General features: G+C 46.1%; 1 protein-coding gene across 1 annotated transcript in view; it reads left to right on the top strand.

The window, feature by feature from the left end:
• HUNK (hormonally up-regulated Neu-associated kinase) overlaps positions 1–14,967 on the top strand; it is an 83,780-nt gene that overhangs the window by 19,221 nt on the left and 49,592 nt on the right. The window contains exon 2 of the mRNA XM_054047994.1: positions 13,694–13,986. Coding sequence (XP_053903969.1) covers positions 13,694–13,986 — 293 coding nt within the window. The remainder of the gene's footprint in view (positions 1–13,693; positions 13,987–14,967) is intronic.

Below are 14,967 nucleotides of genomic sequence, written 5' to 3' on the forward strand. Positions count from 1 at the left end.
GGCTCCCATTTTCCCCCCATTCACTGTTTGATTCAAAAGGAAGGGAGCAAACAATAGCCAGATATGACAGTGGCTGGCGCACCCAGAAAGGGGGGGAGAGGGAACGGCTTCCTGGCATACATCCGGTGAGCACGAGGAAGTTCCTCCTCTCCAACACTATGTAAAAGCTCAACTGCTGGGCTTTGGGTTGGTGTCAGAGGACAGTATCTGATCTGGGCAGCATGCTTCCCTCACAACCTGGTAGATTCTGTGCTGGGATTTCAATCAGGAAACAATGAGACTGGCTCAGGATAAGACTCTCTTATTGGACTCTAGACTGGCCCAAGACAAGATGCTCTGATGTAGGGGCAAAGCATTTTGAGCAGCTGGGCACTGGATGTGGAACACTTGATTAGGGGAGATCAGAGCCTGACTGCTTTCAGTTCTAAATGCAAGACCTGTCTGTAGGAGAAGGCATTCCCCCAGGAATAACATTTTCCCAGGAGCATACCACACTTTGGGAGATTGGGTTGGGAGGAAGAAGAAGGCAGGGAGGAAAGAAAAACCTCAATGCTCCTCCCCAGACACATATACTGGAGACAAGGGAAGCTGTAAGAACAGTTCCATTTCAGGCATACTCGGTGCTATCTTTACTACAACTGTTGTATGGCGTTTAGATATGACCAAAGAGGAGCATTTCTGATGAGGAACTTTTGGGCCAAGTTTGTCCGTGATATATAACTCCATTGGCTTCAATAGGACCAGTTAGGCTAGGGATTAATTTGGGCCCTTCCTTTCCCACTACACGCCGTCCTCAATACACACTCACCACAATATTTTATTGCCACAATCCAGATAAGCAGAATTTGCTCTTATGATGTGTCACAGCACAGAACAAACTCAGGAAAGTGAGTGATTCTAACAATATAATTCTGGGAAACTGAAACCCAAATATGGCCTGTTACTCATCTGTGTATCTCAAAACACACAGTAACCTAAACCATTGGTTTATTTACATGGCAAAGATTTAACCGGAAGTGGAGGGTGGGATGTCAAGAACTACTGTTTCTACCAATTCACTTTAATCTCTTGCTTTATTATTTATTATGATTTCTGCTGTGCTACAGCTTAAGGACTCTGATGAGGGCTCCATTGTGCTAGGCACTGTGCATGCAACACAAAGACAGTCTCTGTTTCAGAGAGCTCCCAGTCTAAGGTTTGCGAGAGCAAATAAATAAAATAAAATAAAATGGAAGACCTTCCCTGAGCAGATTTTGAAACCCTAAATTTGTTTTGATATTTAGCTAATATCTGTGGCAAATGCCTTTTTCTTTATAGGTGGCTGAGGTTTGCAGCATGGGGGGGCGGGGGGAATGGTGTATGGTGAATATGTAGGGCCATATTCTACTTATTTATATTGAGGTAAATATGGAGTAACCCCATTGTAGTGAATAGGATAATTCCAGCTTCTCACTAGTTTAACGGAGAGCAGAGTTTGGTCCTTCAATTTTCTTTTATATGGTACAATATGAGGATGTGGGGGGAGAGAGGAACATTTGATATTTTGTATAGAGAACATAAAACAAAAACAACCTACCTCATGGAAGGGGACCCTTGCAGAGCCCCTGCACCAATGGGCGTCTTTCATTCAGGAAAGGAAGGGAACACAGGAAGGAGAGCAACATAGGAAAAAAGAATAAAGTGAAAAGGGGCAATAAAAACAAGGAATGGGCTAGATAGAATGAGAGACAAAAGAGCTAGAACTTTTATAGGAAAATACCCAGATGATGCTAGGGTAGGTATGTATTTTAGTCTGTTGTTATTTCTTTTTAAGTGTGTGCAGGCTTATTTAAATACAGAGTTTTCTGGACAGTCCATATGGCCATTTCTTTTCTTTTCTTTTTTCCCCTCCCTCAGTTGCTGGCTTCATTTCTGCTGATCACTGCTTGCAATATCTGTTCAGTGCTTCCCCATTTCTTTCCATCTCTCTCTTCTGGTGGTGGTGATTGAGATGTGTTACTTCAGTGAATGCTGGTTAGACTTTGTTGCCCCTTGGCCAGGCCTGCCCTGTTCATGGAAACAGGTGAGAGTGGGAGGGGCTGTGTAATCAGCTGCTGCTGATGCAAGATCATGACTGCATAAATTTTATTTTGGGCCTCTTCCCCATACCAATGATAAGGTTTGCCTTGCCTGCCCTCTTTCAGATGGCACCAGCTCAGGGATCGGCAACCTTTGGGCACGCAGCCCGCCAGGGTAAGCACCTTGGCGGGCCGGGCTGGTTTGTTTACCTGCCACGTCCGCAGGTTTGGCTGATCGCGGGTCCCAGTGGCCGCGGTTCACCGCTCCAGGCTAATAGGTAGCAGTTCTGTCAAGAACATCCCTTGGCTCATGCTGCTTCCCGCAGCCCCCATTGGCCTGGAGTGGCAAACCGCGGCCAGTGGGAGCCACGATCAGCCGAACCTGCAGACTCAGCAGGTAAACAAACCAGCCCGGCCTGCCAGAATGCTTACCCTAGCGGGCCGCGTGCCAAAGGTTACCGATCCCTGCACTAGCCTACACTGGATTCCCGATATTAGATGTGTATCCTCCAAATGGCTGTTTGAGCAGTCCCGCTCTTGCCCCATTTCAGGGGATCTTTAGGAAATGTTAAAACTCGTATCTGAAAAGTATCCTACCAGGTGGTGGGTGCCAGCATGGAGGGGTGGGGCCTCTGGGGTCACAATTATACATATCCTCCAGCCCGGTGTTTCTCAAACTTCTGTATTGGTGACCTCTTTCACACAGCAAACCTATGAGTGCAACCCCACACCCCATATAAATTAAAAACACTTTTTTGTATTTAACACTATTATAAATTCTGGAGACAAAGCGGGGTTCGGGAGTGGAGGTTGACAGCTCGTGACCCCCCATGTAATAACCTAGTGACCCCCTGAGGGGTCACAACCCCCAGTTTGAGAACCCTTGCACTAGTCATACCCCTCCAGGTAGGGGTTGTGTAGGTATTGGGGCACCCCCTGCTTCAGCCCAGGAGTTGTAATAGCATCTGCAAGAGGGCTGCAGAACCTCTACTGTCAGAGGGTATGTCTATACTACGAGAGTAGTTCGATTTTACTTAAATCGAATTTGTGGAACTGATATTACAAAGTCGAATGTGTGTATCAACACTAAGGACAGTAATTCGACTTTGTGAGTCCACACTAACGGGGCAAGCGTCGACATTGGAAGCGGTGCACTGTGGGCAGCTATCCCACAGTTCCCGCAGTCCCCGCTGCCCATTGGAATTCTGGGTCGAGCCCCCAATGCCTGCTGGGGCAAAAAATGTGTCGAGGGAGGTTTTGGGTAACTGTCGTCATTCAACCGTCACTCCCACCCTCCCTCCCTGAAAGCGCTGGCGGGCAATCACTTCGCGCACTTTTCTGGTGAGTGATAGCGCGGATGCCACAGCACTGCGAGCATGGAGCCCACTGCAACCATCGCTGCAGTTATGGCCGTTGTCAACACCTCGCACCTTATCATCCACCTTTTTCAGAGTCAGATGCTGAGAAATCGGGCGAGGAGGCTATGGCAGCGCAGTGAGGACATTAAGTCTGAGAGGGGCACAGACCTCTCACAAAGCACGGGACCCCGTGCCGTGAACATCATGGTGGCAATGGGTCATGTTGATGCTGTGGAACGGCGATTCTGGGCCCGGGAAACAAGCACGGACTGGTGGGACCGCATAGTGCTGCAGGTCTGGGATGAATCACAGTGGCTGCGAAACTTTAGAATGCGTAAGGGAACTTTCCTGGAACTTTGTGAGTTGCTGTCCCCTGCCCTGAAGCGCAAGGACACCCAGATGCGAACAGCCCTGACTGTCCAGAAGCGAGTGGCCATAGCCCTCTGGAAGCTTGCAACGCCAGACAGCTACCGGTCAGTCGCGAACCACTTTGGCGTGGGCAAATCTACCGTGGGGGTTGCTGTGATGCAAGTAGCCAACGCAATCGTTGAGCTACTGCTGTCAAAGGTAGTGACCCTGGGAAACGTGCAGGTCATCATAGATGGCTTTGCCGCGATGGGATTTCCAAACTGCGGTGGGGCTATAGATGGAACTCGCATCCCTATCCTGGGACCGGACCATCAGGCCAGCCAGTACATTAACAGAAAGGGCTACTTTTCAATGGTGCTGCAAGCACTGGTGGACCATAGGGGACGTTTTACAAACATCAATGTCGGATGGCCGGGCAAGGTTCATGACGCTCGTGTTTTCAGGAACTCTGGTCTGTTTAGATGGCTGCAGGAAGGTATTTACTTCCCGGACCACAAAATAACTGTTGGGGATGTGGAGATACCTATAGTGATCCTCAGGGACCCTGCCTACCCGCTAATGCCCTGGCTCATGAAGCCCTAAACAGGTGCCCTGGACACTGAAAAAGAACTCTTCAGCTACCATCTGAGCAAGTGCAGAATGGTGGTGGAGTGTGCTTTTGGATGTCTCAAGGGGAGATGGAGAAGCTTACTGACTTGCTCTGATCTCAGCGAAACCAATATCCCCATTGTTATTGCAGCTTGCTGTGTGCTCCACAATCTCTGTGAGAGCAAGGGGGAGACCTTTATGGAGGGGTGGGAAGTTGAGGCAAGTCGCCTGGCTGCTGATTACGCCCAGCCAGACAGCCGTGCGATTAGAAGAGCCCAGCGGGACGCGCTGTGCATGCAGGAGGCTTTGAAAGCTAGATTCCTCAGTGAGCAGGGTAACCTGTGACTATTAAGTTTCTTTAAAGAGAAGCTGAACCTGCCCCCGTTTCTTTACCCACTTAATGTTGACTATCCTTTGCAGTTACATACCCGTTCACCCCGTTTCCCCCCTTCCAACACACGTTTAAAAATAAAATAAACGGAACTATGTTAATTAACACTGTTTTCTTTATTACGGATTTCGCGGTAAAGTGTTGAAACTGGGACGCAGAGTGTGGTGGGGAGCGGGCATAGTGATGGAAAGAATGCTTCTAAACTCGAGGAATGACAGACTCCTGCTCCTAGAGCGGTCCGCAGTGGTGGACTGGTTGTTTCAACGGAGCCTGCCACCCCTCCTTTTCGGGACTCTGTGTGTGGGAGCTATGTGACTTTGTGGCGGGGGAGGGCGGTTACAGATCCCCTGCTGCGTGGCTCTGTGATCCAGGCTAAGGACCGCTGCATAAGATCTCTAACCGCCCTCCCCCGCCACAAAGTCACATCACCCCCCCACCCCCCCCGAACATGAAAACCACCTCCCAGACTGACCAGGGTGCCTAGTGACTGCAATGTGTGTGTGACCTTCTGCTGAACCTGCCCCCCTGTCTGTACCCTGGTAAAGGTGACTGTCCTCTCCAATTACCAACCCCCTTTCCCCCCTTCAAACACACTCTCCCCTAAAAGAACATGATGGAAACAGTAATTAACAGAAATGTGTTTTTTATTAGCAACTACACAGTTAGGGGATGAAACTGGGACAGGGGCTTGGGTGAGGTGGGAAGGAAAGGACTTATCAAATTTTTGGGAATGAGAGCCTTCTGGTACTTGAGCAGTCTGCAGGGGTGGAGTGACAGTTTTCACGGCCCTTGCCGCCCCTCCTTCTTGGGACTTTGGGTGAGGGGGGTATGGGATTTTGTGGCGGGGGTAGGCGGTTAGAGATAGACTGCAGCGGAGCTCTGTCCTCCTGCCTCCGGTCCTGCAGAACATCCACAAGGCGCCGGAGCGTGTCCGTTTGCTCCCTCATTAGTGCAAGCAGCGTTTGAGTCGCCTGCTGGTCTTCGTGCCGCCACCTCTCCTCCCGTTCGCTGTGTGCTCGCTGGTATTGCGAAATGTTCTCCCTCTACTGGGTCTGCTGGGCCGCCTTGGCTCGGGAGCAGCCCATAAGTTCTGAGAACATGTCGTCCCGTGTCCTTTTCTTTCTCCACCTAATCTGCGCCAGCCTCTGGGAGGGGGATGCCGGGGTAGGTCGGGAGACATTCGCAGCTGTGGGATGGGAAAAAGAGAGTGAATTCCTCACAAAGATACATTTTTGTGAACAATGAACATAGTCTTTCTCTGTGAAGAAGAGCATGCACAGCACCTATCACATGCGCACTCAGGACAAGGTCGAATTTTCGGCCTTCGCATTCAGTGCCTGGGGTCTTGCAGTGGAGATCAGACAAGCGGGGCAGGACAGCGGAATTCGGGTAGTAGGCTGACATGGTAAGCCGTAGACTTTTGGCTGCTTAAAACTTAATTTATAGCAGTGCCCTCCTTTCACGTTCAAAGCAATGCTCCTAGCGTTGGCCAGTTCCTGCTGCCGGCAATCCGGCAAGCATGAACTCTGCCCCTGTTGCACCCCCTCGTTGCTGTCCCCGGGGAAGATCCCTGTATGCTACCCCTCTCCCGCCTCCACCGCGTGGCTGTAAACCGCTGGTTACAGTTATGTAAAGGAACAGGCAAGCAGTCCCAATACTAACATTCCCCTAATTCAAAGCAGGTCACCATGAGCGACATCACTCTGATGAGGATTTCTGACACAGAGAAAGACCGCATGCTGCGTGAAAGCCAGCAAAAAACAGGGCCGTATGCCGCCATGCTCTGCGAGGCAATGATCCCAGAGTACTTGATAGCCTGGCGCAGAAAAGTTTCCTACCACGAAGGGCGCAATAAGGCCGCTCTCACCAGGAACCTCATGCAAAGGCTTTCCAATTACCTCCAGGAGAGCTTTGTGGAGATGTCCTATGAGGATTTCACCTCTATCCCCGGACATATAGACCTTATTTTCCAGTAGCTGCACTGGCAAGGACTAAAAAGTAGAGCGCCTAGGGCAAACTAATCATGAAAAACCCATTGTTAATATTCCTGTTCTGTTCAAAATAAATGTTTACATGTTTAAAACACTTACCGACTGATCCTTCTCCTGATTCAGGGTCCGGGTTAACGCCTGGGGAGGGTTGGTAGGGGATCTCCGTGAGGGTGATGAAGAGATCCTGGCTGTCGGGGAAATCAGCATTGTAAGCGCTGTCGACTGCCTCTTCCTCCTCATCCCCTTCCTCATCTTCCCCATCCGCTAACATCTCCGAGTAAGCGGCCATCGACAATATCCCATCCTCAGAGTCCACGGTCACTGGTGGGGTAGTGGTGGCAGCCGCACCTAGAATGGAATGCAGTGCCTCGTAGAAACGGCATGTCGGGGGCTGGGATCCGGAGCATCCGTTTGACTCTTTGATCTTCTGGTACCCTTGTCTCAGCTCCTTGACTTTCACGCGGCACTGGGTTGCATCCCGGCTGTATCCTCTCTCCATCATGGCTTTGGAGATCTTCTCGTAGATCTTCGCATTCCGTTCTTTCGATCGTGGCTCCGAAAGCACGGACTCATCGCCCCACACAGCGATCAGATCCAAGACTTCCCGACCGGTCCATGCTGGGGCCCTCTTTCTATTCTGAGATTGCATGGTCATCTCTGCTGGAGCACTCTGCATCGTTGCCAGTGCTGCTGAGCTCGCCACGATGTCCAGACAGGAAATGAGATTCAAACTGGCCAGACAGGAAAAGGAATTCAAATTTTCTCGGTGCTTTTCCTGTGTGGCTGGTCAGAGCATCTGAGCTCGGACTGCTGTCCAGAGCGTCAACAGAGTGGTGCAATGTGGGATAGCTCCCGGAGCTATTAGCGTCAGATTCCATCCACACCTACCCTAATTCGACATGGCCATGTCGAATTTAGCGCTACTCCCCTCGTTGGGGAGGAGTACAGAAATCGAATTTAAGAGACCTAAATAGCTTCGTTGAGTGGACGGGTGCAGGTTTAATTTGATTTAACGCTGCTAAATTTGACATAACCTCCTAGTGTAGACCAGGCCAGAGAGATGGATTCTGTCCCTGCAATCCCCCTTTGCTGCACAAAGCCTGTTCACTCAGATTGTGTGTATTTTACCCTATGGGCCTCCTTTCCTTCTTCTCGCGGAGTCATAAATCCTGCCATCTTCTTCCTCCCAGTCTGTGCCATTTGCATTTTCCCTTTTCCCATCCTGAGTCTCCTTTTCTCTTTCTTGAATCTCTTCCCCACATCTCCTTTTTCCACTTCCTCTACAGAGTGTCTCTGATGTATATCTTCTCTTTACCCTCCCTGCTGAAGTAGGTGTATGCCCTGGGCACGGAAGCTGGCTCCTGGGCAGGAAGGCATTTTAGCAGCCTGTGGCTGGGGTGGGGCAGCAGGCTGCAGAGGGTGTGTGGGGCGGGTGTCACTGTTTAGAGTGGACTGGACTTCCACAGTGTAGAGGGGAGGGAGAAAAGGATGGGGCTTGCTTGGCCTAATGTTCTTTACAGTGAGCTAGCAGTGAGACCTTATGCCAGGGGCAAACCAAACCAAGGGGAAAAAATGGAAACCTCTAATACCAAAAGCACCATATATGTAGGTATTTCTCTGGTGCCCTCTGCAGTAACTTGGTGCTAGGAAACAGGATGCACTCTCTCCCCAGCCAAGAGAGAAAACAGTGCTGCATAGAAATGGTAGTTTCCTCTGGGCTGGGTGACTCAGGTCCTCCTTATTCTTAACTTATGTCTTTCTCTTTTTCTCTCACCTGTATGGGGGTGTTGCTGAAACAAAGCTGCCAGTGTCTCCCTTGTGTGCTGTACATCAGCCATGGCTGTTAGACTCTTACATTACAGGCCAAATGCAAGGGGGGGCAACTAGTGTGGTTGGGATGGGATGAAGCTGATAGGACTTAAATGAGGGGAAAGATGGCCCAGAATGAAGGGATGGACTTAAAACAACCCTCCAGCTCTATTTGAATAGGTGGTGTGCAGTCATACCAAGGGTCTGATCCAGCACCTGTTGAAGTCAGTGGCAAAGCTCCTATTGACTTTAATGGTGCAGGATCAGGGCCCAAATTCCTAGGTAAAAGTGAAAGAATATGGCCAAGTTGTTGTCTGGGAGTCCCACATTCATATGACTTTCCCTGCCTCCCCCTAGCAAATATAGTGAATGTGGGAGATACACATGTGCTCAGCAATGTGCTTTTATATTCAATGAATTAGGGATGACTTACTGGTATGAGTGAAAGATGATTCACAATACGCCTCAGACAACAGATTTATGTTCCATGTGGTTAATACTTTGTATCGTTCAATTATGAAAAATACCAGCATCTTTTTTTCTTCTTCTGCAGATATTGTTTCCTGTTGGTAAGATACAAGCCAGCAAATAATCTTTCTGTATCAATGTGTTTGTTTGTCCTTAGCTGAATAACTCTTATAGTTTGCTGTTTGAATAGTTTACACTAGCCTCTATGTTATTGCTCTTATCTCATTAGGTAGAGAACATACTGATTTCTTGGTGAATCACCGCAGGCTTTTAAAAGTTGTTCAGATCTGATTTCCCTGTTGTTATCTTACCTTACAATGAAATGATTTTTCTTTAATGTGACTAGTCAGAAATGTAGCTTCCAGACATTGATGGGAGTGTTGACACAGTATGTTTCAACTGTGAAGCTGTCTTGTGTTTATTGCTTCCCTGTATCTTTATATCAAAGGTATTCAACTATTTTTTTAAAAGACAGCCTCCTACCTGAATAATTTATCCAGATAATTAAAGGTCAGTAATTATTTCTGATTAAGTCAAACTCTTAGTGCTTAATTCTTCAGTTTCTTATGAACTTGAATTCAATGGGAATTTTGGCTGTGAGAACAGTAGTCAGGTCCTTTTTGGGTCCATTTTTGTTGTAAAACTCCCAGATCATAGCATTCCCCCACCGCCTGCCCCAAAAAAGTTCATTCATTTAACCTTTTGTCTGCTTATTTCATTAATGTGAAGCTAGTGATGTGATTTAATATAATTACAAGCAATTTCCATGTTTCTAATCTAACAATTCAAAGCATTTATTTATCATAGCATAGAATGAGAACCAACCTAGAGGCTTTAAGAAATGGGCTTAGAACTCTTTCTGAATAAGGCAGAATGTAACAAATTCCTATTGCTATTTTTTTCTACAAGATTAAAATAAGCATTTTTTTAATACCCATTATTATTATATGGTGTGAAGGCCCCTATGGTTCCCACCGCATATGCCCTAGTATGCAGAGAAAAAAAACTTTGTAGCAATAAAGCATTCCCCCCACAATAATTACAAACGCCTCCCCATACACCTTACCACCACCCACTCCTAATGTGGAAGTAATGTATGCTATGTAACATTTTCTGGAGCTCCAGGCAAGATACCGTCTTCATAAGCGAGTGAGAGCAATAGGTAGTAGAAAGCATTTGCGAAAATGTTTGTAACACATGGTGACACTTCTTGGTGATACCCAGGGTTGTGTGAGGCATATCACCACCACCTGACCTTCGTGTGAGGAAGCTTTGTCTGTGCCTGCTGTGGATCAGTTCCTCAACTTCACCAGCCACGGTCAACACAAGCCCTGGCTTCCAGGCCTCTGTAGGCCCTGCTCTCTCTTTGCAGGTCAACAGCAGGCACACTTCAAGCCCTGGGTCCTCTGAGCATCTCCCTGGAGTGGCCAGCCTCTGATCCCCACAGTATGCACAGGTCCTCTGTTCGCAAAAGTACTGTACTCCACAGCTTACCAGTTACACGGTAGACTCCAGCTCCACTTAACACACAGCACTTAGATTTGATTATAGAGAAAGCAAGGAGACATTTATTTAATAAAGAACAGAGATTCAAATGATAAGCAGAAATATTAGAAACAAAGAGTTACATATAAAATCAAATCATAACACACTTTCTAGAGCCTAAACTTAACTAACAAGACATTGTCCTGTCATAGAGAGCAAAAGCTCACCCAAAATCCTTCCAGTGTATTATAGCCAGGCTTTGCTGTGATCTTCTGTACATGAAACAAGCACACTGTCCTCTTGCCTCTTCAAGGGAAAAATCCAGAATGTGTCTCTGTCCCTACCGTTATAGTCCAAAAAGAATGGACTACTGTTATAGTCCATTCTTGTTACTTGCAAACAGGGTTATCCCTGTTGCTTGTGTTTGCCTGTCTAGACTCTCCCCTGGAGACTTTGCAATCACCTGATTAGCATTTTGCTCAGACAGTAAATAGGTATTCATTGTGAAGCACACAATAGTCAATTTACAGGTAGACAGATACATAAACACATCTTGCCTGAAAGAAACCTGTTTCTCACCTTTTGGTGACCAGCCCCAAGTCACAGACATTAAGAACATAATTTTCAGTATATAGACAGAACTCCTTACATATTATCTGTACATATATTTCTCAGTGATTATGAGGAGCAGTGTGAAAAGCTTTCATTGGAGACCTTACGTGACATTCTTTGGTGAACTACTATGTAGATACTAGGGGATCCCTACAACCCCCATGCACCCCATGCCCTCTGCCAGTTGGCACCCAGAGGTCCCTAGTTTACACACATACTTAAGTAAAACAATGCAGAGAAGTCTTTTCCCCTCAAGCAAAACACATAGCAGTTGACTGTGGGAACCAACAGAACCACTGGCTGAAATTATAAGCCATATGCTGATCCAGAGAAAGAAAGTTTTCAGATATCTTAGACATTTCTAGGTGCCCATCATCATAGTATCTGACAGCCAAATACAGTAATTAAAATTTGCATAGTAGTCTCTAGTGGACTTTAATATTTGTCTCTCCCAGGTATGGTATATATTTCTAGTTTGTGCCATCTTGTTGTAATTCCCTGTCTTTGGTTAGTGCAGAAATGCCTTTGCATGTCTTGAAATATACTCTAACAATGGTTCGACTTTGGCTTATCCATACCTCTTCCAGCAGTTGGCTTCACAAATGAACCCCTTTGACTATGGTATTTTCAGCTCTTGAGAGCTTCACTTTAGGCACAGTTAGCTTGTTAGCTGCATCATCTCAAAGGAATGCAGCTGTCGTAGTAGTTTGTGAACAAAGAGGTGACTTCTGTGGCGGGTCCTAGCCTGTTGAGAATATTTGTACCAGTGCTTTGTATTGACACTGGAAGCAAACCAGGAGCCACTGGAGGATATGTTCTTGGCACTGTTTCCAGGTAGGAAAGTGATCTTATGTGATCTGTATAAGGTACAGTTTACTTGTTGTCTTAATCATCAGCCCCAACTACCATGAGTTAAAATAGTTTAGTTGACAGGCAGTTGAAAGTATGAATTACTGTGGCTAGATCATCATCCAGGAGGAGGGATGGACATAGTTGTCTGCTAAGCTGGAGGCAGAAGGAAGATCATTTTCACTGCCATTACTGTCTGGATTAATGACTAGTCCAGTAAAACTCAGATACTTGTCCTGCATTAATTATTTCTGCTCTTAATAGGAATAAATAAGGCCAGGGTTGTGCACACAGAATTGCTTGCAACTCAGATACAGGCACACAATAATGCAGTTTGGGGAGCAGCTGTGTATGCCACTTTGAGGGTACATGTGCCACATTCCACACGCTAGCCTGAATTTGGCCCTATGTAGCCAGGAACCTTTCAAATAAACTACGTATAAAGTTGGTTGTCATGCAACAACACCAAGCTCTTTTTTCCTGTTTCTGAAAATTTAACCAGTGTCGCAGTAGAAATGGTTAGTGAGCTACTCGATTTCAGTGCATGAGTTAAAAGGACTCCTGTTGTTGCAGGGGAAATGTAGAGCAGGAGGGAAGGACTGAGCATAGCCTTTTGTTGTTCAGCTGACATACGTTGTTCAATCATTGGCTGATGCTAATGACCTGGAAGTCTGCAGCATCATGTCTAAACGGGAAAGCTTACGAATTAAATAAATATCTAAAAACACGAAGCAACTAAAGGGGAGACTGTGTTTTTACTACAAACTGTTTAATGAACCTGCCAACACAATAAATAGAACTGGTGCCTCTCGATGTGTAAAACAATGGTATCATAGCATGACTCCAATGCTTCTGTTCGTCGAAGACACAAGTGGTTAATGTGTTGTGGAGGTAATGGAGAGTGTTTTTAAGTGCATATTTTTAAAGAGCAACACAGGGTGCTGTGGCAATTTTAAGACTAACAGAAGTATTGGGAGCATAAGCTTTCATGGGTAAGAACCTCACTTCTTCAGATGCAAGTGCAAGTGCATCTGAAGAAGTGAGGTTCTTACCCACGAAAGCTTATGCTCCCAATACTTCTGTTAGTCTTAAAGGTGCCACAGGACCCTCTGTTGCTTTTTACAGATTCAGACTAACACGGCTGGCTACCCCTCTGATATTTTTAAAGAGATCGTTAAGGTTGACCATAGGCTGAAAGCGATGTTCTTTTTTATTTTTATTTATTTTTTTGTAGTATATAACCTGCTACTTTTCCCTGTTTGGTTAACTTTTAAGAAACTTGTGCTGGAGTTGTGACATCTCAAAACATAAGCCCAATGCCATATGCATGTCTAAATCACTTACAAAGGTCACATTCATGATTGCATGTAAATCTCATCATCAAAAACTTCTGAGCAAATAGACAAGAAGAAGACCAAGTACAGCATGTTCAGACTAAGCAGTCAAGTTTGCTTAACAGAAGTGTTTTCGCCTCTTTGATATCCAGTATCTTTGCAACAACTTTTGTCTGTCATTCCATAAAAGGAGCTGGGAAAGCAATTAGGTCTCAGTGGAAAAAAGAACAGCTATTTCTCTGTGCTCGGCTGTTGTGCCCCAAACAGCTTATCAGTTGGTACTTACATCCCTTGATTTATTTTGAGATTATTTGTACAAGGTCAGAGCTAATAAATCATTGGTGTGTATGATGTCAACCATACCTCCTTTGTTTCTTATCAGGTGGCAGTGAAAGTTATTGACAAGAAGAGAGCCAAGAAGGATACCTACGTCACCAAGAATCTGAGACGTGAGGGGCAGATCCAGCAAATGATCCGACATCCCAACATAGCTCAGCTGCTGGATATATTGGAAACTGAAAACAGCTACTACCTTGTCATGGAGCTGTGCCCTGGGGGCAATCTAATGCACAGGATCTATGAGAAAAAAAGACTGGAAGAGCATGAAGCACGCAAATATATCAGGCAGCTTATTCTAGCAGTGGAGCATCTTCATCGGGCCGGGGTGGTTCACAGGTAAGGTAGAAAGAGCTGCCTGTGAGAATTTACCCAGGAGCATTTAAACAATAATTTATATATTTATTATTTTTTTAAACTTTGATACAAAATTTTCTGTTCAGGTTTGTGGCTAATCTTGATGTTCTTCTTATCCTAGACAATAGTGAACATCTGTCCACTTGAGCCCCAGCAAAGTTCTTAAGTATGTGTGCAACTTAAGTAAGCACGAGTAGTCTCATTGATTTCACACTGAAAGTTATGCATGTGCTTTGCTGAAGCAGGGCCCTACTTCTACTCTTTATATCTAGAGCTTTGCATCTTCAAAGCGCTGTACAAACATAACTTGTCTTCCAGCCATCCCTGGAGGTAGGTAGGTATAGTCTCACTTTAAATATGGAGAAACTGCATCACAGAGAGGTCAACTGACTTGCCCAAAGTCTCACATCTGATGAAGTGGGTTGTAGCCCACAAAAGCTTATGCCCAAATAAATTTGTTAGTCTTTAAGGTGCCACAAGGACTCCTTGTTGTTTTTATTGAGCCAATAGTTAGAACATGGTAGTTCCTGGTTCCTACTTCTCTACTCACTCCATTAGATTGTGTTGCTTACAAAACTTCCACATGATTTAAAAATCGAAACAAAACAGAACTTGGCACAGTCCATGTCACAATCTCTTCTGAGGATAAATCTAGAATTGGCCTGGCAGGAGCATTGCAAGAGTCGAGCAGAGCACTGTTAGAGAGGAAGGATGATCTTGTTAAATATACATACATATGGGTTCAATTCTTGGCTCTGCCTCAGATTTCCTGTGTGACCATGGGCAAGTCACTTAGGCCCAGGTCCTCCAAGGTACATGGGCTCCTAAGAGGATCTGGGCCCTAGTTTTTCTGGGTCTCAGTTATCCACCTGTCAAAAGGGGAATAAGTATAATTCATTTCTCCCACTTGTTGTCTGTCCTGTCTATTTATATTGCAATCTCTTTAGGGCTGTGTGTATACAG

The sequence above is a fragment of the Malaclemys terrapin genome, chromosome 1 (genome assembly GCF_027887155.1).
Source record: "Malaclemys terrapin pileata isolate rMalTer1 chromosome 1, rMalTer1.hap1, whole genome shotgun sequence".
Taxonomy (NCBI): Eukaryota; Metazoa; Chordata; order Testudines; family Emydidae; genus Malaclemys; species Malaclemys terrapin.